Here is a 25,130-nt window from a genome sequence, read left to right on the forward strand (position 1 = left end):
GCTGTGCCCAGCCCTTAACGCCTCTCCACCCATCACGAAAAAACGATGGCGGGAATCTCTCAAGAGTAGCAATCTCCACATTCAAATCCAGGCTGTCCAGAGGGCCCACGACATTGCGGCGGGACTTGATCTCCCGGTCCCGTCGTGGGCGGAGCCACTGACTTGATCTTCGGGAGCCTTCGGTTTTCCCCGATCTCAGTCCCCAAGATTCGGTTCCCCAAGATCTCGGTTCCCCAAGATCTCAGACCCTCAGGACTCAAATAAAGTTTTTGACATGTCATGTCCTCGGTTCCCTTTATTGTCTTTCAACAAATGGATACGTCACTTTCTTAAATCCGATGTACTAAAATACAAGTATTTTCCCCATGCTGTCTTCGATCTCCCAGCTCGTTGTCTTCTTATGATTTGTTCAATAATATTGGACCCCTCGGTTCCCTTTATTCTCGTTCAACAAATGGATACGTCACTCTCTCAATTCCTTGTTTATGTAAAGCCATTGCTTTCATCCTGTTCTTTATGGCAATGTGTTTGGTACTTTTCCCTATAGGGGAGTTTGCTCTGTAACACTTGTACCCCTGCCTGAATATGATTTCGCTCGCTTTCAAGTTATGCTAACTGCGAGGTCACATGGAGTATCACCCAGCACCCTGGTGCACTTGAGTTCCAAACAAGGGTTTTCCCTCGTGATTTTCCTCATGGCCTAAAATCTTCGTTCATCACTGCACTCAGTTTCGTCATGGACACACACAGATGGACGTAAGCGTGCTAGTTCATGCACTACCAGTGGTTTTTAGTGCCGGGACAATGTAGTCACCACGCGCCTGGCAGGATTTTTTTTGTAGTAAATTTCTAGGAGACGCTGGCACGTTCAACGCCATCTCCCAGGAGAGGTATCGTGGTTTTATAAGGCAGCAAACCTTCGCACGAGTGCCCAGCCCAAGGTGTTAACATCTATGTTCAGAGCGACTTACATAAAAACGAAACCTAGGGTGGAAAAACGGCCTGGCAGTTAGGCACAAATAGAAAATATTTTTGGCTGCCCTTATGGCGGCATGCTAAGTAGAAGAAAAACATAATTTTGCTCAGCAGTGTTCTAATTCAGATGCTTTCAGCATTTACCGCAGCTTTTCTTTCCCTGCGAATGGGCAATTTCTCCAACACATTAATGTACATTCAAGGAGTCGGTCTGGCGTAAATTAAAATGGAAAATTTACAGTTTTGTATCAAGAAATACTTATTTCATGAGAAGCTTTAGTATAGGGGTTGAAGAAAAGATGTAATTATCTTGGGCAACAATTTAGCACATGTCGCCAAAATCACACTTCGGCTCAGTGTGAGTGTAGAAATCCGTGTGAACGTGCCAAGTCAAATTCGTGTCAACATTGACAGACAACACTGCTTTATGCTGAAAGCAACAAGTATTGCTGGTGCACAAGCAGCGTGGACAGTGGAGCACAAATTTAGACGTCAGAAGCGCCAAATCGTCCAATGATGGCCACGCATGCTGTCGGTATTGCTCAAAACTACAAGAGATGCCACAGACAGTGCATTCTTAGTCCTAGGAACCGCTTCAATTATTCGTTTTCCCGGACGGACAGCCAAATGGCCAGCTGAAACAAAAACAAAAAAAGTGCGCCATCTTTCTACATGAGAAAAGCAGCTGTGCTTCCAGAGTGGCCTGTCAATCTCCTTGCCGCTACCTAAAATTTGCGAGGCATATGCATATAAAAAACACACTGTTCCATTGAACTAAGGCGACACAATTCCTTTGTAACTTGAGACACGGATTCATTTTGTTTCTTTATTTGATTTTTCTCTTTTGAGACATTATTTCGAACAACAGACAATGTCGCAGACTCGAGGCTAAAACAACGTTATGCAAAGGGTTTCCAAAATTGTTCACGGGACCGCCTTGAAAAATCAGTATAAAAGACTCGGGGATTTCGAGCCAAGGCAGACTGATCTGTGCAGCGAAGCTGCCGCACTATGAAGTTCCTGAGTCTCACTGCCGTGGTCGTCGGCCTCCTGAGTAAGTTAGCGTACATTTTCGGACGAGCTGATTACGTCTAGCCACACAGTACCTCTTTATTCCTGGTGACCGCATGTGACGATGCCAAGTTCTTTTTCGTAAGGAAGAAATGTTGCTCTTCATGATATGGTCACTATGTTTTCTTAAAACATAGCCGAGGTTTATGTGATCCTACTTGCGCTATAGGTGATTTGAGTTTCTAATGAGCAGGATGTAATGAACCACTGCAAACAGATAATTCTCTTACAGGAGCTATGTTTTATAACACAGTAAGGCAACTGAATAAAGCAGCTTTGTCTTGTAAGACGCAAGACAACAAAATTTTTATTTAAGACAGCGTGCGATTGAGCACTCGCTGCGCGTAAAAGCTCCCTCAAAATTATAATTTGCCTGCGATAAGGGTTCGACTCATTTGAAAATTGAAACATCGTAGCCTTATGACTTAGGAAAGATGAAGCTAGAAAATGAAATTTGTCTCGCTAAAAAAATGGAGACAAATGGGCGTAACAAAATACAAATCATAGGAAGCACTTTATCCCCTATGCGTTTTCCGCTTTCTGTAACAACGTATTCCCGCAGCCCTAATGCCGCTTATGTTACCGTCATATACAATATGTTATATAGGAGTTAGAACTGCGCTTTTGCTACTGCTAATAAGAGTCATGAACAATTCCAAGTGCGAATTCAAACAGAACGCTAAGCTATGCAGGTCTCGAGTACTTTTCTCGTTCTTGTGATTAGATTAAATCGCTGCGCTTCCAACCACAACGCAATAAATATTACCACTTACTCTGGAGAATAAACCGTCAGCCAAGGAAACAGATTGCCGTTTTATAGTTTACAATAAATTTAGGTTAAATATGATTTATATTCCTGTATATGAATTCCTGTATATGAATATACTTTTAACTACCCAAATAAAGCTATTTATGTGAGCCAAAAAGAAGTTCCCTAGCATAAGGGCCAACGCCTGCCATGTACGCCTGCTAGACAGCAATAATATAAAGCCTACTCTGGGAGCAATTTTCAAGACCAACATTTTAGAATTTAAAATTGCAAGATAACGGTAAAGAAAGTAAACAACTTTCTATTGAGCGCATTTCGTTGTGAAATACATATTTATCTCGACAGATCTTACGAGCCGTTCAAGCCTTGAAATTCTTTAAGTTGATGCTCCCTCAGCTTCTAAACAAGAAAGAACTAAAAGGTGATGACCGAGTAAAAAAATTAATAAAAAAACAGCAAGCTTCTTGACACATCTAGATTCTTATGTTCGCCAAAGCAGCTAGCTGTAGTACTACAATAACACAAACCGGCTAAAAATATACCAAAGTGTGCAGAGACTGGGCTATTGGAAATTCTTGACCATCCGAAAATTAAGTGTGCCATGCAAACGCAGGTGTTCAAGTTCGAAGTTTTACTTACCGCAATGCGGACGTCAATACAGGCACTCGCCGCGGTTGCTTAGCGCCTATGGTGTTGGGCTGCTACGCGCGAGGCCCCGGGATTGAATCCCGGCCACGGCGTCCGCGTTTCGATGGGTACAAAAATACCCGTGTACATACATTTAGGTGCCCGTTAATGAGCCCCAGGGCATCGAAATTTCCGGAGTCTCCCACTACAACGTGGCTCACACACAGAAAGTGGTTTTGGCACATACAACCCCGTAATTTTTATGGTGTACAGGAGATGCTGCAACTAACCAACACCGGCTTCAAGTCATCAGCGCACACGAAACCATTTAATCTGATCTCGCTGGAGGCTTCCTGGATTGTCTGTGCAATGGTTTCATTATTCATGTTAGCCCTAAACGCCCTCACGGGGAGGGTATTACATAGGGGCGGGGGGGGGGGGGGTGATACAATCATTAACAACGCTGTACATTTTAGAAAAAGCAACAACACACAGAGCAATACTAAATAACAGTGATGAGAACGTAAATCATAATACGAAAGGAAAGGAAGCACAATGAACACATTATTATTACACATTTACATCACAGCGTAGCAAATCTTGGAATTTTCTTTGTGTCAGTTTCTGTGGCGATGTGCGATGGCAAATTGTTCCACTGAATGACCGCGCGAGGAACGAATGAGTTGGCATGAGAGTATGATGTTAGGTGATGATTGTACATAGCTCCTACTGTGTCGGAGGATTGTTCTCGTATACACTCCTTTCGGGCGGAGTTTTCTCACCTATAAAGAAAAACTACAGGTCTTGCGCTATCATATATCATTAAGTAAACTGCGATGTTCTTCACAAGTGCAATCCTAAGTCACTATTTTCTTCTATTTTGTATTTTCTTCTAAGTGTCTATTTGCAACTACAATTCGAACACCTAGTATTTTTACTTATTCAGACAGCGACCGCAATGCATCGGTTAAGAATGACGGGAAGTTCTTGTGCAGAATTTAGTTGCTTGATCGGTTCGCTAAGAACCCTGTATTTGACCACCGCAACCACGCCTCTCCTAAATCACAATCATTGAAGATATTCTCCTGTTCCTTGCAGTTTTTTCTGTGTGGCTGTGGGCTGCAATAACAATAGTTATTCCTCAAATTGCAACAGAAACGTACACTGAATAGCTTCGTGCACTCTGTTTTTCAGTGTAATATGGATCGAAAAGCACAGCCTGTTTGACTAGTAACCGATATAACAAAAAATTCGCAAAGTGAGCTATAAGTGCGAAGATGCGACCGAGTTATAAACGCGATGATGATGGTGCAACTCACATTCTTTCGTATAAAACCCACCTCACTGAGAATCAGCTCCAATGCTTGTCATATTTCGTGTGCCTTCTGCAGAATCGACAGCACCAATAACAACCACTATTAGATTATTACTGACCTGCTCTCACAAAAGGTACCCGACGTTAGAAGGCTATTCGGCTACAAACACGAGTTACTGGTGGTGAAATTGGAATGAATATTTGTGTTCAAAACTTTCAGGGAAGGTAACATTCTATTTCTTGTTTGCACTACTGCAGACAAAAACAATACTGGCCTTTCTCTGACAAAATATTATGATAGTTTGTCCCGTGCTGCTATTCCTAGTATATGCCATTTATTTCTGCATTATAGCTGTGTAACCATGTGCATTTAATTCAACATATAAAGGGTGCCTAAGCTATTAGGCAGTTTCTTTTTTTAATTAGAAAGTATATTGTACTTGGACAAAATAAAGTGCCTATTGTTCACAGTCAAGTAATTTCATTGTTGATACCTTCCCAATAAATATTTCATAATAACTCAATTTCTTCATTATTACTTTGAATATCCTGCTGCCAATGAAGAACTTGTAGGAAATTGAAAGAAACTTAAAGTGGCATCTTTTCTGCCAGGCACATTTTACCCGTTTATATTTTCCGGCCGCGAAAGAAAGGCGGCGAGAAATCAAAATATCACGTGTCTAACAGTCCGCGCGCACCAATAAGCATCGCCCTGACACAAGCTGTGTAGAAGTTCCTAGCGCTTTAGCTGGCGCGCTTCTGCCGCAACAGCACGGCACGTTGGTGTTGACATAGAAAAGGTGCCCATCACTGGTTATTGCATCGTGGAGAGTGCTGACACTAATTCGTGTAGAGCGCATTTGAGGGCGCTGCTTTTGATGCGCGCGCACAATTAGTCAGGAGATATTTTTAACGCTTTCTCGCGTTTTGTTTCTCACCAGGAAAAAAAATAAGCGACATGAATGTAACTGCCTAAATACAAGCCCACTACGGTGCTCTTTCAATTTTTTGTTACCTCTTCATTGAAAGCATGGCATTAAGGGCAGTAATAAAAAAAATTGCTAATTGCAGGTAGTTATTCAATTCAACAGCACCTACAAGACATTAATATCAAATGCTATAAATGGCTTTAACAATATGCACTTCGCTTTCCTGGAGCAGAATAACCTGCCCCCTTTTTAAAAACAAGCGATGCTTCATAGCTGGGACACCCTTACGAAAGCATTGCTTTAACTGAAATATTTATGTGCACGTGAAGATTGCGTTTCTGAGCAACAGACATTTGATGAGGTATGTGAAACCAAAATACCCTACGTTTACGTATATTGCGCATAAATATATTTGTATTATCGCACTGTTAGAGCTTCTGAAGTGAAGCCAATGAAACTAATCAGTGTACCACCTGTATTATGCTCACTCCTGTAAAAATCTCGAAACGGATTCACAATATTGATGCTATAAATAAAAAATAGTCTTCTTAGCCAGAACGAGTACAGTGACCTTTTAGTCGGCATCTCTTCTTCCAAAAGAAAAAAAGTGGGTTTGCTGTTTGCTATCCTTTTTCCCACTTGTGTTTCAAAAAAAAAAAAAGAAACAAACGTCTCACCTGCTTGAAAATGAAAATTGCCTAGATGACTGCATTCGTAATTCCAAATATCATTTTCAGGTCGCCAGGTCATCGGAGGCCAGCAGTTTTCAAGCTTTTCAAAAGAATTCGGTACCGGTTCGTTGGGAGGAGGGTTTGGAGGAAGCTCACTGAGCAGTGGAAGTGGCTTCGGCGGTGGATACGGCAGCGGATATGGCAGTGGATCTGGCAGCGGAAGTGGACTGAGCGGATATGGTGGAAATGGCGGTCTCTGGGGCAACACTTACGGTGGACTATATGGAAGCAGCCCTTTCTCAATTTGGAGGAGGCTGACTGCGCCCCTTATGTTGTCAAGCGGAAGCGGTGGCTCCTGGGGCAACATCTACGATGGCTACGGAAGCAGCCCCTTCGCATACTGGAGTAGTCCAGTCTACGTATTGAGGTTGTTTTCTGTGCCGCACGGAGGAAGTCCAGGAGTGACTGGACAGTGGGGATTGCCCAGAGTAGGTTCGCCGCTGACGTGGTTTACGTGGGGTAATCCCAGGGACATAATTTCTGCGCGCACGCCTTGGGGATTTCAGGGACCTAGTGGGAGTGGTGCATTCCCACGGCCATGGGGAAGAACCAGTGCTCCACAGGGTGGCTTGTATGGCGTGCCTGGTGGAATAATTGGAACTGGAGGGTATGGTCAACAATGGGGCCAAGGCGGACAAGGCGATTCAGACAACCAAAATGAACCGCAAGGGGGACTCAGCGGACGTGGAGGATTCGGCGGACTGTTCGGAAGCGGTCGCCAAAGCGGTTACGGCAGGCCGAACGGTCAGCAAGGAGGTTTCAGCGGATTTGGAGGACTAGGTGGACTGTCGGTCTATGGCGGCCAAAGCGGAATGGGTGGGCTGCGCGGACAGCAAGAACTTGGTGGAAGTGGAGGACTGGGCGGAATGTCAGGCGATTTCGGAGAAAGTGATTACGATGGCCTTTCCGGTCAAGGCAGTTCGGGAGGTGTCGGTAGTGGACTATTTGGCTGGGGCAGCCGAAGTGGCGGTTTAGGATCTAGTGGAAGCGGAAGCTACGGCAGGCAACGCGGCCTCGGTGGTAGCAGCGGTGGACGAGGAGGATTAGGCGGATTGGGAAGCTCTGGTCAGAGTTGGTCAAGCAGCGTCGGCAGCGATAACGGCTGGGGTCCTAGCAGCCAAGGGAGCAGTTTCGGTAGCAGCAGTGGTCTCTCAGAAAGGAACAATCAAGGGAGTGGATATACGTGGCTTTTTTCTGGCCTAGGTGGCCGTCAAGGCTCAGCTGGTCAACTAGGCAGCGTCGGAAGTGGACTCGGTGGAGTGGGCGGTTTGGACGGTTCCAGCCAAAGTTGGCTGAGCCGTGCCACTGGCCTTTCGCAAAGACAACTGCTGCGTCTTTACAGACTGTATAGAAAAAGCGGTATCAGATGCACATTTATAGAATACCTCAGGCGACGTGGATACCTCAGTGGCTTCATTGGAGGTCCCTCAGTTGGCGGTAGGCAAGGCACTGGAGGGCGACGAGGAGATGGCAGCACTTTCTGGTATTGGAGCTCCCCACGAACATACCAATTCACTTGGGGAACACCTTTGGGTGGCGCTGGACCATCACAAGGAAGTAGCTCTGGCAGAAGCTCCTATGGTGGACTCGGTGGATTGTCAAGGGCTGGATACAGCGGATCGAACAGCGGTTTGGGAGGAACTTCTGGCGGCAGTAACAGCTGGACTTCAGGAGGTGCGGGCAGCGGTAACCAGCAGCAGCAGGACCAGGGACAGCAGCAGGAGAAGGTGTTTTAGAAATAAAGTGCTGAATTTCAATATGACGAAGGATGTAAAGCTGTACAAACTATCAAAAGCAAAGCGAACCTACCGCGAGCGGTTCGGACCGCGTGCTTTCGTTTAAATAACATATCAAGTGTTTTTCATGTGAAATGTTGGTATGCATCTCGCGTACATTTGCTTCTCAGCTTTTTCATAAAAATGAAATCGACGACAGGCTGAACACAACAAACGTCTGGACCACTTTTATCACAAGATGCGTAATGACACGCAGACGATGTCAAGCGCTGAATGAGGAAAACACAAACGAAAGGAAAAGCTTAATGTGACAAAATTTGTGAGCACAAAGCATACCGTATTACGAAGCCACATTGGGCTTAACACGCGTAGCTCAATGGAAAAGGTTAGGCAGCATTTAGACAAGCGTTTGCTAAAAGAGAATAGATGGTTCATGCCTGAAAAACCCAGGCCCCAGCTACAAGCATGGTACAATCTAATGAAAGCACTTCCTTTATTTCATCTTTGGCTCTAAGCATGAGAATTAATTCCGCAATTATAGCTTGAGTTAGACAATATGAATGTACAGCAAAAAGACTTCTATCAGCCTGGATGGATGGATGGATAAAACTTTATTGGATCTATTTAAATGTGGTTAGGCCCATATACGTCCGGGAGCGTTCGTTATTTGTACTTTAATTAAGGCCTAAGTGTAACAGGAACCCACAGCTCGTCAAAAATTGCTCAACTCACCAACTCCCAGTAATAACCGAAGATTTCATTTTAATTGTTTGTATACTTCTAAAGAAGAGAGCCTCGTGTCCAGACTACAGAAAGCGGGCACATGATTGGTTTATACAAAGAATATATAAAATGTCGACGTAACTGTGAAGAAACATAACAATGTCCATTTAACGAAAACATGTTCCAGCGTTTAAAAAATGCGAAAAGGTGCACAAAGAAAAGGATGAAGAAAATGTAGAGTACTGGCCTTCAAGTCAACGTTCTCCTTGTCTAAATTTCAACTGGCTCAACACCATGTTTCAAATTTCCATTGAGCCCACAGAAAAAAAATTATTAACAGACATATTCCATACACTTGGCGGTCGGACGTGTTATTTAAATATAAGGAATCGCTGTTTATACACAAGCATTGCGTTAATGTTTCTTAACCGATTGTAGCAATGAAGGTTACAATTTCACAAGAAAGCAAAAAAAGGAACTGCAAACGAAACAAATAATTGGGTTACTCAAAATGCAAGTGGATTACGATTGAATATACGACACCAACTACGTCTCTAATAATTCATCGCTATTAACAAACGAAATTAGGTAATGGCAGGGTGCCACGTAATAAAACTCCCAGGGAATTTTACTCTCAGACTACACGGCGAACGCAGGAAGATTGGAAGATGTCGCTGTTGGAGAAGCTCATTTAGTGTGTAACCAGGCGTGCAGCAAGTTGCGCCAGTCTTGAAAACGAAACGTATACTGAGAGAACGGTAAGCCATCAGACAAAACGAGTAAAAAAGGAACACGCCAGGTACACACGGGCGCTGACTAACGAGTCCACTTTATTTGTTTACACGCGCTGATACAGGGTGTCCCTCAGGAGAATAAAGATTTTTTTTATCAAAAAACCTTTTATAGTGAGCTACCTGCCGTAATCGCTTACGAGCTCTAGGTCGAGGCGGAAATACTGTGCCGCTTCTTCAGTTATTCCACAGAAACGAACTAACTAAAATTTATTCATGAACGTTTCTAAGAGCTTTAGGACCAGTTGTGTAAATAGCGGATTTGAAGGCAGCGCCAATTTACTGCACCCTCATTCTATTTTCATTATCTTGAAAATCACATCTTATTGCAGATTTGTTCCATCGAATTTCATCGCTAAATGAAGGCACCATCGAAAACAACCGCGGCAGGAGCGCTGAAAATTCCGCCCCGCTAAGGTATTAGACGAAAGCAACCCACCGATGTTGCTCAGTAGCTATGGTGTTGGGCTGCTGAGCACGAGTTCGCGGGATCGAATCCCGGCCGCGGCTGCCGCATTCCGATGGGGGGGAATGCGAAAACACCCGCGTACTTAGATTTAGGTGCACGTTAAAGAACCCCAGGTGGTCGAAATTTCCGGAGTCCTCTACTACGGCGTGCCTCATAATCAGAAAATGGTTTTAGCACGTAAAACCCCATAATTTTAGACGAAAGCGCCCTCTGAGGAAAATCGTGAATAAGTTTGAAACTATAATTGCCGGCCAGTCACGGCACCTACCGATACGGTACGCTTTTCCTAGCAAGCATGTGTCGCTTGTGTGTCGGGTCAGTTGGCATGCTGTCACTCAAACTGCGCCCCACTTACTTACGGGGCGTTGCCGTCTAATGCGGAGCGGGCCGCGCTCAGTTTCGTTCTCGTCCTCATTTGGCTTTTAGTTTCGATCACCTTTCATTTCTGAAAAATATGTACGTAATCAATTGCGTGGCCCTACGTGTATTCGACATAAACAACTGCCCTCTGAATAATAATAGAACATTTACCTGTTTTTGGCAATTAGTCTTTTCAGTGTGACTTAAGCAGCGGCAAGGTATTTCCGCTTCACCGTGGAGCTCGTATGCGAAGACCACAGGTGTTGCACGGCCATGCCAATTTCTTAATTTAAGAAATCTGTATTGTCTTAAAAAACACCCTGTATGTGTACCACATGGAAAATGAGCAGGAATGCAAGTAAAAAAGGCACAGCAATACAGAAGGAATATTACATCAGATTACTAATGATGATAACATTATTGCCTCTATAACGCGCGATGATGAAACAACTTCTAAAATTGAAAGGGCTCAGTGATTATTCTGCGAAATGTAATAAGTTTATTTTCATTATTTGTCAGCAAAATTGTCAACAGTGTTTCAATAAATGATCAGCACATTTCATTCAGACGAAACAAATCGTGATATAAACCTTTACATGTGAAGCAATGCAAAAAGCTTACACTAAAAAAATCAGCAACAATGTAGCATAAAGCAACTGGCAACAGTATAAGATATGCGAAGCTGCGCACAAAATAAATCCAAGAAATATAACCGCGTGACAGGTGGTAAGACGATTTAACGGCCCGCGTGAAACCAACGAAACCAGTACTTGCAAGCCTCAGCATCTTTAACACACAACACGATGCCCTTGTACAAGCCGTGCATCCCAGTAAGAGCAACAGGGTGAAAAAGGGGGAAACGGCAGACGCACCCAGTGGTATTCAGAACCTAAACGAAACGCCTTTAACCTGCGTGCTGGATTGTGGAAAAAAAATGAACTAAAACCGGTAGGCCATGATTTATTTTATTCTTTACCCTTGTAAACAAGATCGAATTCAACAAACACTGAGGTAACGCAGAATGGAACGCGTGATAACAACCAATTTGCCCCTGAACGGCGGCGATCCATTGCTGCAGATGTTCCCGTTGATGACGTCTTGCGAGAGTGATATAATGCTGAGCATACCACCGGCAAGCTTTTGCGACTGCTTGAGCAGCCCAACACGCAACCATTGTTCTTCAACTTGCCTTGAAGCTTTGACTAATGCACATACGAATGCGACGGGTGTCGCTTATTTCGCTCCGAAAACGTGAATCGATGAGAGAAGCAAAAGCAACGATGCAGAAAACTGCGGCGGAAGGCTACCTCATTTCCCCAGTGCACTAATGTGGCCAGCAGCGGTGGCATGTCCGTCGGCGCGCACCATGCGTACAGTACTTGCATATTATTGGTATGTTTATCACTTTTTAACGCGATAGCGTTAAGGAGCTCGTGTCGCAGAAAAGCCGGTGTCGTCGGCGTCGGTGTCGGCGTTTGCGGCGTTGACCGTGAGCGATAAATCACGGCAGGCGCTTCATAAATAAAAAGCAACTTCCAAGATTGGCCCGGTGGGAATCGAACCAGGGTCTCCGGAGTGTGAGACGGAGACGCTACCACTCAGCCACGAGTTCGATGCTTCCAAGCGGTGCAAACGCGCCTCTAGTGAATGCGGTGTTGCCTTCGAAATGAGCCGTGTAAAGTTATACTGCGGTGTATATCGGTAATTATGAACATGTAACGTACAGAAGTCACAATTAAAGTGCGTTTCCGCTGCATTTCTTCTGCGCTTTCCGCACACGCAGAGCCATCTTGCGGCAAACACAGAAGACCCCCTCCTCTCAATGTACGGCGCTGCCCCGACAGGAGGCGTGCCGCGCGCGCATTGGGACCGCTGCCAGGCGCGTCGCGGGACTCCCTCTCCCCTGACGACGCTTCGCCGTGCTCCCGGTTTAGATTACTATATATCTCTCTGCCCGTGCCGATCACGACGTTTGGCTGGCGTAGATCGTTTCCCCTCCGAGACACCGAGTTCTTTGGTTCGTTCCGTTCGCTCAGGCGCACGTTTCGTTGCCGCGCCGAACGCTGCGTTGCTCGACGCTCACCGCGTGATAGGTGGGCGCTAAGTCCGATGCGGGGCGCATCGTAAGTGATCGCTGTGCCGTAGCGCATTGTCTTATACGCCTTGGCGGGTTTACGGGAACGCTGTCGCGTCCCACTCTTGAAGGCGAAGCTTAAGCGTCCTCCAATTTTTTCTCTTGCAGGGTAAGCAAGCTTGAACCACAGTAAGAAACCTAAGAAATGTGCGACGAACCAACCAACCAACCAGCCCAAGTGACAGCCCTTTCAAACCGCAAACGTGAATGTGGTCAACCTGCATACCTTTCTGCTCTGTCTGTTAAAGCGAAGCTTTCTATCTGTGCCTACATTATCGCGTTTAGCGTGGCTGTTCGTTGTCGGCGGATACATTTGTGGGTAAACAATGCACAAAGGTTACATCACAGTACCCGCGGAGTCAAGCATATGACCCTTCCATGCTGACTAACTGTGCGCACCTTTTTCTGCTTAACGAAAAAGTAATAAACTATAATTCTTATATGGAACTTGAACATACAATATCGGCTGAAAAGCGTGTTGAAAGTATATTTATATTTTAATGGAATGATTATTTATGTATAACGTATTATAATTGTGTTAACGTTAGCAGTGTCAATGCGGAAAAACGTGTGTGTATGTGAAGTGCCGGAAGCCGGTCACTTGTTAGAGGTCTCACGTCTCACGCCGTGCATCCGTCTTATTTGGAGTTTGCAATTCGGCATAGCTTGCGAGCTATGAATTGCATAAAGATACAATCTCAACGAAAATAAATTTGTAACTTTTGTAGTGGATAAAGATAAAAATTCTACGACATTACAAATTCCGTAGGACGAAAATATGCAAAATTATACCCAGTGCAGTTAGCTGTAAAAGATTTAATTAACCGCATTACTGAGCACTCGCTCCCCCTTGGATAACAATATGTTAGTCGGATATTTATTTTTTATTCGTGGGATTCGTCGCAAGATGTCGGTAGCAAAATATCAACAAAAACGCAGGAAGCGTACGCATCGAGCCCTGCGCGTTGCACACCTTTCTTGCAAGCGACAAAATTTTACTTGTTCCTAAATAAAACATTTAGAGCGCTTACACTGTGCCTCGTTTGAACGCTTAGGAACATGCAAGCTCGCCTGTAAGTCTGCTAGCAGTTGCGCCACGTGGCTGTTCTTGTCACGTAGCTTGGCGCTCAACTGCCGGTCGGTTTCCTGCTGCGACCGGTGAAGCTGGCTCGACAACTCGTCCAGCTCGTTCTCCAGCTGCGACACCTGCGACCGATGAGAACCAATAATAAAACAAGAACAAAATAAGACATGGGCCAACGGGCGCCCACAAAACGAAATCGTGCGGAAACCATCAACAATGACTACCAATGTGAGCGAGTAGCCGAACGCTTCTAGAGAGCTATTCGCTTTCTGAACGACGGGTGTGCTTGATGCCGTGTGTTTGTTGCAGTGAGGATATTTAGCTTCCGCTCGTTGTTTCATTACGTCATTCAGTAAACAACAGAGCCGTTAGCCAGCACAATTGTAGCGGTTGTATAAACGGCTTTACACGTAGGCGAATTCGTGATACGAGTGTTGTTCTCTACACCGGCGCTAGCACCGGCACGAAAGGCTACGGCCATGCTCCTCCGTAGGCGCGTCCCTCTCTCGCACCGGTCATGGAGGGAGAGCCACGCAGAAGGACAGGAGGTTTGTTCTCCGCGAAAGCCCTATAGCGCAGCGTCTAAACTTTCAGAAGCCCCAGAAGCTAGAGCGCCACACACACAATTGATCTGGAAGATGATGAGGACAGCTGCCCCCTATCAGGAGCTGAATTTCAGCCCCTGGTTGCTGGCTCCCGGACACCTACCTTCCCTCCTCTTACCCCTAAATCCGAACATGGCGGGACAACCTCGGTGTAGGCGTTCCCCCTTATCTAAATTGGCATATCCTGTCACTGTAACTGAATGGAACTGCCGAGGACTACGGTCTCGTACTAAGCGGGAAAACCTTCGGCTTTTCCTTTCAACTTTTGAGCATATACCCGCCGTGGTGGCCCTTCAAGAACCAGGAAGGGGCGCCACTTTAACGAACTATACGACGTTTCAGGAGGACCCCTAATCTTGTATATGCTTTCATAAAAAATTATACTGCAAATATGGTCGACTTAGACCGCCACCTTGAGTTTTCCCATGTAATGGTGACTCACCTCCCCCTCCGCAAACAGGACTCACCATTGCACATTCTAAATGTCTACTGCAGACCCAAACTGCCGAATGTATCATTCGCCGACCTTTTTCGCCGTGCGTTAAGAGTTGCGGGTCGGGACCCCCTCTTGATTGTTTGCGATTTCAACGCCCCCAGTCGAGTCTGGGGGTACCGGCGTGAAGAGAAACGGGGACGCAAGTTGGCGGAACTTGCGTCAACGTTGGGCCTCACTCTTCACACGGACCCCATCCACCCAACCCGTATAGGCAATTCCGTGACACGGGATACGTGTCCCGATTTGACCTTTACCAGCAACATTCAGTATGCAGACTGGGTCAACACAGAGGAAACCCTCGGTAGCGACCACTGCATCCTAAACACTACAGTTCGGACCAACCCATTAGCAAAACCCACAACACAGGCCCGACTCACAGATTGGTCCAAGCTTAGGCAAAATTACAACACAGCGACATCTATACTCGAGCAAGGCTACCAGTCATGGTCCCAACAATTGGTTTCTAGTCTTCGCTCCACCGAAACCAAAATTCAGCTTGCGGAGGCGGTACCGGACGTGGATAACCACCTCCTCCACCTCTGGGAAGCGCGGCATCGCCTCGTCCGCCGGTGGCGCCGACAAAAGCATAACCGCAAACTTAAGGCTCGGATTGCCGAGCTCACCCAGCGGGCGGCCGAGTATGCGGCCCAGCTCGCAGACGCCAACTGGGTGGATCGTTGCAACACGGTGGCGCGGCAGATGTCCAGCAGGAATACCTGGCGGCTCTTCCGCGCCCTTATCGACCCAACGCAGACACGCACAGAAACTCATAAACATCTACAACGTGTCATAGACAGTTTTCACGGCAATACAACTAAGCTAGCGCACAAGTTACGTGAGCAATACTTGTGCACTACCCAGGACCCCTGCGGATTCGCGTGCCCTTATGCAGGTTCGGAGAACGCTGAGCTGGATCAGCCGTTCCAGCTCCACGATTTGCGGGCAGCCCTGGCGAAAATGAAACGTGGCACAGCCCCGGGTCGGGACAAAATTACAGTCAAATTACTCGCTAACTTACCCGACCCGGCCTACCAGTCCTTATTGGATTACATCAATTCAATCTGGCTCGGGGACGCGCCACTACCCAACGATTAGGAAACCGCTTTTGTCACTTTCATTCCCAAACCTGGCAAGGCCATCAACACGGACAACCTTCGCCCCATCTCTCTCACCTCCTGTGTGGGCAAACTAATGCAGACGATGGTGCGTGACAGGTTGTCCGAGTTCATGGAAAATCAACACATCTTCGCAGACTCCATGTTCGGATTTCGCCAGCACAGGTCCGCACAGGATGTTCTGCTACAACTCAATTGGGACATCCTTGACCCGGTCGAATGCCCCCACAACGATAAGGTCGAGACTTGAAGGGGCCCTTCGACAACGTTACTCACGAGGTAATACTCACCCATCTTTCACAAACCAGCTGCGGACGCAACGCATTCAGATACATTCGGCAATTTTTGACAGATCGTGACTACTACATTAAAATCCAGGACACTGAACACGGTCCCTTCCAACTTGGAACCACAGGAACATCACAGGGTGCAGTGCTGTCTCCTCTCCTATTCAATCTAGCTATGATGCGCCTGCCGGCCCAATTGGGTGCTGTCGCTGGTGTGCAGCATGCGCTGTATGCCGACGACATCACCCTGTGGGTCACGCAGGGCTCACTCGGAGACATTGAGGCTAACCTGCAACAAGCGGCGACCATAGTGGACCGTTATGCTCACCACTGTGGCCTGCAATGCTCTCCTCAAACGTCTGGGTTTGTACGCATACGCCCCTCACCAAACTGTACAGCCAAAATTGAGCTCTTTTTGGAGACAGGACCAATTCCTGAACACACAGAAGTCCGGGTACTGGGGCTTTTCATTGATCAACATAGACGGTCAAACACTACCCTGGCCCAGCTCCGTAAGGTGGGGGACCAGGTGGGCCGCATGGTCCACCGGATTTCCAAGAAACGCGGGGGGTTGCGGTGCAAAGACGCCTTGTGGGTGGCGCATGCATTCGTTACCAGTCGAATCTTATATTCGACTCCTTAACTCCACCTACGGAAAAAAGACGAGGACGCACTCGAAGTCATCCTCCGCAAAATTATTAAGAGAGCCCTCGATCTTCCTGTGAACACCTCCAACCAGCGACTCCTGGGTCTATGCATGGCGAACACGTTCCGGGAGCTCCGAGAGTGTGAGTGAAAAACATTACTAGCTCTAGATTCGCTGGTCTTCTGCGGTCTTCAGATGGAATCGTCAATCTTCTAGCACAACGGTCGGTTGCCCTTAGTCCAGGGCTCCGCTGGATGCTGCTGCCAGTTGTGCTCGCCGAATCAGACCTTCTTGGTCGACCTGGCGATCGCTGGAGAGCACTCCCTCTCAATGCTCCGCACTCGGGTTTGGTATAACGGGTACCACGTCTATCTTCTGGCATGCCCACGTTATGTGGTACAGCGTGGGTGTTTCGTGGCACCAGGGGCATTTGTCATTGTATTGTGTGGGATAAATTTTGCTGAGTACGTTTAGGTTCGGGTACGAGCCCGTTTGTAGCTGCCTCCACGCGACAGAGTCCTCTCTGCTAAGGGAGTTGTGCGGTGGTGGATACCGCTTTCTGCAGCCCTTGTAGTAATCTAGTATCGCCGAATAGTCTTGGGGTACAGGTTCGGTCTCCTCGAGGTCGCCTACGTTGGATGCTCGGTAATAAGTACACCCTCGAGCTATCCTGTCCGCCTCTTGGTTCCCTGCCACTCCCGTGTGTCCCGGCGCCCATACTATCGTATGCCTAATTCGTTCTTCTTTTGTTTGTCGTGCTGTTATGTGGTCTCCGGAGCGGAGTATGCGGAGCGCTCCGTGCCCTATTCTGCCACGTAGGTAGTTGCGGCACGCTGTTTGCGAGTCTGTAATGATTGTTAGAGACGGTTTAGACCGATATCCCTCCGCTGCCGCTAGAGCGACGGCCGCTTCTTCAGCCTCGACTATCGTACAGCCTTGTAGTGATGCGCTGGTGATCTCGCGTAGGTTCGAATCAATCACCTTTGCTACCGCGTTGCTGTTGCTCTGCCCAGCTGCTCTGGCATATGTGGCTGCGTCCACGTATACCGTCGTTTCTTGGGGTGCTAGTGTCTTTTGTAGGTATTCAGCCCTCGCTTCTCTGCGTGCTTTGTGGAGGTTGGGATCCATGTTCCCGGGTATGGGCGCTACTTTTAGTGTGTTGCGATACTCGTCCGGACTTGTTTCGGTCCTCTGTATCTCTTGAAGTTGATCGGCGCAGCCTAGTTTCTTCAGGAGCTCCCTGCCAGATGGGGTTTGCTGTAGTCTGCGTTGTTGGGAGACTAGTTGCGCCTCTTTCAATTCGTCGAAGGTGTTGTGTAGTCCTAAGGCTAGGAGCTTTTCGGTTGAGGTGTTGTGGGGAAGGTGGAGTGCGATTTTGTAGGCTTTGCGTAGAATCGCGTCCGCCTGTTGTACCTCACTCTTGATGGGATTGTAGAATGGAATGCTGTATGCCACTCGGCTGACGACCAAGCTTCTGACCAGCTTGAGTGTGTCCTCCTCTCGCATACCATGGCGTCTGTGTGAGATGCGCGTGATCATGCGGGCCACTTGTAGGGTGAATGCCTTGAGTAGGGCGAGGGTGTGGTTGCAGCGTTGGTTTGACTGTATCCACATCCCCAGGATTCTGATGAGCGTCTTTTCCGGTATCGGCTTCCCCTCGAGGTAGACGTTGAGCTTTAACTCGTCGCTGGTGGGGACTGTGCGGTTTTGCTTTCCTCTCCAAACTCTCAGGAGCTCGGACTTCTCAGTGGAGCAGGCTAGCCCTCTTGCTCTGACGTAGTCCTCTACGCAGGTGGCTGCCTCTTGTAACTTCTCTTCTTTCTGTCTGAGCGAGCCTGTGTTAACCCAGATGGTGATGTCGTCGGCATACATGGCGTGGTGTACGCCGTCGATTTCTTTTAACTGTTTTGCCAGGCCAATCATTGCTATGTTGAAAAGCGTGGGAGAGATGACCGAGCTCCGAGAGGCTCACTTCACTAACCAATACACATGCTCTCTAAGACACTGTCGGGTCGCCGCCTCCTTGCCCGACCACACATCCAACACACCACCCTTATGGAAGAGCGAGTGCGACTCCCTTTCGAGTGGAGATGCGCCCTCCACGTACGCCCTCTTTCTAACAACATGACACGTGAGGACCATAATGGACGGCGCCTGGCGCGGGCGGAAGCCCTGGGCCGCCATTATGGGTCGAAGCCCGGCACTTATTACGTGGACGCCTCCGGCCCCCACCATGGGAGATGGTACACGGCCGCAGTCGTCCACCAGTCCAAAACAGTTAACGAGCTTACATTTCGCGCCCGCGACATAACTTATGTGGAGGAGGTCGCCATTTCACAAGCTGCTACCCACTCTGATTCCAAAACAATTATCTCCGACTCGCGAAGGGCCTGTCGGAACGTCGAGCAAGGCTGGGCTCCATACTTAGCCTACCGACTACTTCAAAGTTGCACCTACACCGGGGACCCCGCTCACCGGAACATAGTATGGGCTCCTGCTCATATGGGTCTCGAGGGGAAGGAGGCAGCCGATGCCGCCGCCCACGCGGTCTCTCTCCGGGCTTCCTTTCTCGACTCCCTAGATCAGGATCTTGAATTCAATCCCGCGTATTCTTTAAAGACATTGTCCTGCATTATCAATCTGGCCATAGCCTTTACCCTCGCCCGAGTAAAGGACTATCTAAGACGGAGGAGCGGCTTCTACTCCGTCTGTATACCAACACTCTGCTGTGCCCGGCAGCACTCAAACATTTTGATCGTTCTTTCACGGGCAGTTGTCCACACTGTGCGGACAAGTCTTCGGACATCTACCACATGGAGTGGGCCTGCCCATCTAACCCAGCTATTGCCCCTCACTCCAACCCCACTCGGGAAGACTGGGAAGCGACCCTGTTCGGCTGCTATCACCTGCAGGCCCAAAGGGCCTTGGTCGAGCGCGCCCGGCCAGCGGCCGACGCCACTGGGGTCCCGCACTAGGGATTCCACCCAGTATTTGAAGGGCCGGGCCCTTAAGGACCAGCCCATGTGCGTGCCTCCACGTGCTTCTCGTCTGAGAGCAATAAAAGCTTTTCACCACCACCACCACACACGCGCGCCTCTGGAAGGGCCAGTTCGATGCTAGTTGGCGTTCTTTCGGCGCCGAACGCGGCCCCCTCAACTCGGTCCCTCGGCTGCGCGAGAGCGCGCATTCTTTCCATGGGCAGTTTTTTAAATGTGGCAACCGACCGCCAGCCACCTACCGCCAAACAGAAGAACGGGAGAAAGAGGCAAATACGGCTATTTGCTTGAAAAGAAAATTGATACTTTCGCAACGTAGGACCACGATAGCAACGTGTAGCGTTGCGCTTTCACTCGGCCGTCCATTTCACTCTGCGGACGCTGTACAGGTGGAACGTATCGGCGCCGTGCAGCTCGCAGTGCAACTGCCGCTGTGAGGATGGAACACCACCCTAGCGGTTATGAGGGGTCTCGCAACGCTGGCTCTCCAAGTGCCGCTGGTGCCGCTGCAGGTGTTGCATCTGGATGGTGCAATCGTTGAGACTGAGGGCAAAACGTAAGCGTCGGTCAACGCCCAGTGAAATGCCAGATAACGTTAGCTTGATGTTTACTGCCAATCGCGAGCAGACCGGTGCATGCGCACAGCGATTCAGCTGGAACACTAGTGTGTTCAATGTCTGCGAGCGAGCAGCAACTCTGCCGACTCAATAAAATACCCAGTTATCGGCCTTGCTTGATCATGACAGACTACTAAACACATTAACTACTCTACTAACAGAACTTTAAGAAACAGGCGTTAGAAAAAATTACCGACGGTTACGTTACTTCCTAATGCGAAATTTGAGCGCAGCAAATAAGCTGTTTCACCTTTTCGATAGATTGAGGCAAAGAAATCGAGCAACACATGTATGCGCTATCACAGAATTTTTTTTTATTTTTCACACGTATTCCTTTAACAAAGACTGCACTAACAGTTCTTGACAGTCATGAAGGAAGCTTTGTGGTCGGAGAAATAGACTGATATATGTTCGACTTGGTACACCAATGCTTGATTCTCAAAGACAAGTGCCTCGCGAGGTTGTCACAGCCATGGGACGCGTTACGAGCGAGAGGAACGGGATGTTCTCCCGCATAAGTGTTAGGAAATTGCTGTTTGTCTTTATGTCAACATTAAAGTCCCCCACTACTAACATCGGTGTGGATCGATGGACGGTTAATGCGAGTTGCAGGAAGTGCACGACGTCTTTCGTGAGTGCGGTAGCGGACTCATGAATGCGGTATCAGTCGGTCGCTGCTAGCGCTGGGGGGATGAAAGGGGGGCGGAGCTGGTTACGAGGCCGACGACAACGCCGACGCGAAACCCAGGAACGGACGCCAAAGAGCCATTTGTGTAGCCAGCCCTCCTCCACAGTCTCTCCTCCTCCCTTCCATCATCCTCCCTCGCCCGGAGAGCCGACAGCGCGCATGCGCGGCGGCGGAGCAGATTCGTCGGCGAGCTGGTTACGAGGCCGACGCCAACGCCGACGACAACGCCGACGACGACGCGAAACCCAGGAACGGACGCCAAAGAGCTGCGCTCTAAAATGATGGCAAAACCACAAGACATAAGGCTTACACCTTACTGATCGGGCTATCCCCGGAGTATAGTTAAATCGCATGGAACACTCACCGCATATATATCAATAACATGCCTGATTCGGTACGAAAAAAATTGGAGGACGCTTAAGCTTCGCCTTCAAGAGTGGGACGCGACAGCGTTCCCGTCGACCCGCCAAGGGGTATAAGACAATGCGCTACGGCACAGCGATCACTTACGATGCGCCCCGCATCGGACTTAGCGCCCACCTATCACGCGGTGAGCGTCGAGCAACGCAGCGTTCGGCGCGGCAACGAAACGTGCGCCTGAGCGAACGCAACGAACCAAAGAACTCGGTGTCTCGGAGGGGAAACGATCTACGCCAGCCAAACGTCGCGATCGGCACGGGCAGAGAGATAGATAGTAATCTAAACCGGGAGCACGGCGAAGCGTCGTCAGGGGAGAGGGAGTCCCGCGACGCGCCTGGCAGCGGTCCCAATGCGCGCGCGGCGCGCCTCCTGTCGGGGCAGCGCCATACATTGAGAGGAGGGAGTCTTCTGTGTTTGCCGCAAGATGGCTCTGCGTGTGCGGAAAGCGCAGAAGAAATGCAGCGGAAACGCACTTCGCAACTCGTGTAATTGTGACTTCTGTACGTTACATGTTCATAATTACCGATATACACCGCAGTATAACTTTCCACGGCTCGTTTCGAAGGCAACACCGCATTCACTAGAGGCGCGTTTGCACCGCTTGAAAGCATCGAACTCGTGGCTGAGTGGTAGCGTCTCCGTCTCACACTCCGGAGACCCGGGTTCGATTCCCACCGGGCCAATCTTGGAAGTTGCTGTTTATTTATGAAGCGCCTGCCGTGATTTATCCCTCACGGTCAACGCCGCCGACGCCGACACCGACGCCGACGACACCGGCTTTTCTGCGACACGAGCTCCTTAACGCTATCGCGTTAAAAGCAGTCCAATTTGTTCCTTCGTTATCGCGTTACCAGGCTGTGTGTGTGTGGGTGTGTGTTATATATGTGTATTACACAACTCTTACCTCTGCACGTTGCTCGTCCTTTAAACACCTGAAAGTTGCTAAAGCGTGTAATACAAGAAATCTTCACCCTTTAAATATTATGCCGCTGTAAGCCACGACTGACAAACTGAAGTTTAGTTTGTTTCCCCAAAGCATCGAAATCTGGAACCAGTTCCCCCTGACATTTAAAACTTGCCAGTTGACGAATTAGTCGGTGCAATCCACGGTTGCTTACATTGTGCTTCTTAAGATCATGCATTGTTTCTTCCCATTAGGACATTGTCTGTATTTCATCGTGTGTTCTGCTCGTTTGATGATTCCTGTACACTACTCCTGCGATAACCCTTTTAGTGCTGCAGTACGTCCAAATAAATAAATAGATAGATAGATAAATAAATAAAATGTCTCATTGTAGACAAGATTTTGCATTCCACGTATTTCCCGTGCAGCCACAGCAGCACGAAATGCGCTCCTTCACTTTATGCTTACAGTACTATGCGCACAGCCGCCAAGCCACCGAAACAAGATAAGGAGGCACCGAGTGAAACATTTGCCTTTAAAAAGTTGAGGTTTCATGTGTTGGAGGCCCAAATGTCATCGGTATGCTTAGGCGAGGAGACGTTATTGGTTATAGATACCCCAAAATACTTCTAATCACCGACTTCTCTTTGAAAGAGCCATAATAGCATAGGCCTATAGAAAAAAAAATGTTGCGGAACACAGAGTTAGGCCTAACGGTATATATAGTCTTATTATTCGATGAACAATAACGATGGTGTACAATGAACAGCAGTATTATGGCAGGCAAAGACGTCATGCTGCGCGCATCCTCGAGCAAAGCAGGCCGGTATGGCTACAAAAGCCCAGAATACACTCCGGCTTAACCTATCTACCATAGCTTGAAGAACGTGTCGAAATGTTCTGTTCCTCAATCATCGTTTGAGATAGTTTTAGCTCTAGCACTCCAACATGAAAAGTGTGGGTCATTTCAAGTGACTCACATCACATCACTTTAATTCCTTCCTAGGGGGTACTGCATAATGGGCGGGATTACTAACTTACCCCATGTTTGTCAATCAAAAAGGTTATCAGTTACATTCTTCAGAAAACTTCACGGACAGGTGATTCAAGAGACTTGGTCGGAAATATCATCATCATCATTTATTGGACCCTTAAGGACCCTTTACAGGGTATTACATGAGGGGGGGGAGTCATAGATATACATAAGTCAAAGATGTTACATAAAGAATGAATTGAAATAGCGCAGGTTAAGAAATGCAGGAATACAAAATAGGAGTACAGGCAACTTCAAATGCAACAACACTTGGAATGAAAGGAGAGATTGTTCAATTGTAGTTTCCAAAATGTGAAAGCAACCGCTCTTTAAATTCTTCAGGATCATGCTCCCTGACAATTGCATCTGGGAGTGCATTCCATTCCTGGATTGCTGTGGGTAAAAATGATTTATTGAAGGCAGCAGTTGATCCATACAGCCGCTGTAAACTGAGTGAATTGAACAGGCGTCGTGACGAACGTGCTGGTGGTAGAAGAAGTGATTCGCGCAGATGTTGAAAATGGTAGTACAGCTTGTGGAATAAGCATAGACGTGCTATCTTGCGTCGATAGACTAATGTGGGTAAATTGAGCGATGACTTAATACTACTGATACTAGTTTTGTAGTCATATTTTGAAGATATGAATCGAGCAGCACGGTTCTGGACCGATTCTATTGCATTGATTAGGTATGCTTGATGTGGACACCAAATCGCGGAAGCGTATTCAAGTTTTGTTCGAACAAAAGTTTCGTATGCCAGTTTACGGACGGAAGGGGGTGACAACGATAATGTTCTTCTGATGAAGCCTAGTGTTTTAGAGCTGTCGGCGATCAGTTTCGTGATGTGTTCCGACCAGTTAAGATTGCTAGCGATTAGGATACCGAGGTAGCGATACGTTTGTACTTGCGAGATGTTGGCTGTGCGCAATGAGTACTCATGGGTGATGTTAGTGTGCTTGCGGGAAATTTGAATAAATTTGCATTTAGAAATGTTAAGCTGCATCAACCATTTGGTACACCAGTTATCTATTAAGTGCAGGTCATTCTGAAGAAGGGCCTGGTCAGACTCAGTAGTAATTCGACGATACAGGACACAGTCGTCCGCGAAGAGGCGTATGGATGATGAAATACCACAAGGGAGGTCATTAATGTAGATTAGAAAGAGAAGGGGACCAAGGACTGATCCTTGTGGAACTCCAGAGAATACCTTGCTTGAGGCTGAAGAACACCCACCTATAACGGTGTACTGGAGGCGGTCGGTGAGGAAGCATTTAATCCAGGCTAGAATTTGCGGGTGTAGGCTGAGAGAAGAGAGTTTGCAGATTAGTCGTAGATGGGGAACACGATCGAATGCCTTTGAGAAGTCTAAGAATATTACATCAGTTTGAAATAATGAATCTAGGTTTAAATGAAGCTCGGTGGTAAATTCAAAAAGTTGCGTTTCGCAAGAAAGACCGTTTCGCAAGAATATATCTAAAATTACACATGAAACACGTAAAAGCAAAAAGGGTTTTTATTAAGTAGCTGCATAATCGTTTCCGTACACCCTCCGCATTAAAAATAAAAGCCACATTGCAGTTATTTCTGGCAATCCTTCAGAAATGGCAAA

At 47.6% G+C, this 25,130-nt stretch overlaps 2 protein-coding genes across 2 annotated transcripts in view; one reads left to right on the forward strand and one right to left on the reverse strand.

The window, feature by feature from the left end:
* Window positions 1-25,130, reverse strand: part of LOC135921471 (centrosomal protein of 290 kDa-like) — a 216,803-nt gene that overhangs the window by 175,703 nt on the left and 15,970 nt on the right. The window lies entirely within an intron of this gene.
* LOC135921425 (PE-PGRS family protein PE_PGRS47-like) lies at window positions 1,885-8,179 on the forward strand. The gene is made up of 2 exons (XM_065455782.2): window positions 1,885-2,029; window positions 6,424-8,179. The coding sequence occupies exons 1-2, from the start codon at window positions 1,987-1,989 to the stop codon at window positions 8,151-8,153; spliced, it is 1,773 nt and encodes a 590-aa protein (XP_065311854.1). The 5' UTR covers window positions 1,885-1,986; the 3' UTR covers window positions 8,154-8,179.

Source organism: Dermacentor albipictus, chromosome 10 (assembly GCF_038994185.2).
Source record: "Dermacentor albipictus isolate Rhodes 1998 colony chromosome 10, USDA_Dalb.pri_finalv2, whole genome shotgun sequence".
In the NCBI taxonomy this organism is placed as follows: Eukaryota; Metazoa; Arthropoda; class Arachnida; order Ixodida; family Ixodidae; genus Dermacentor; species Dermacentor albipictus.

Coding starts and splice junctions, on each gene's coding strand:
- LOC135921425 (XM_065455782.2), top strand. CDS start 1,987: ATGAAGTTCCTGAGTCTCACTGCCGTGGTCGTCGGCCTCCTGA. Junction 2,030..6,423: donor CGTGGTCGTCGGCCTCCTGA/GTAAGTTAGCGT, acceptor TATCATTTTCAG/GTCGCCAGGTCATCGGAGGC.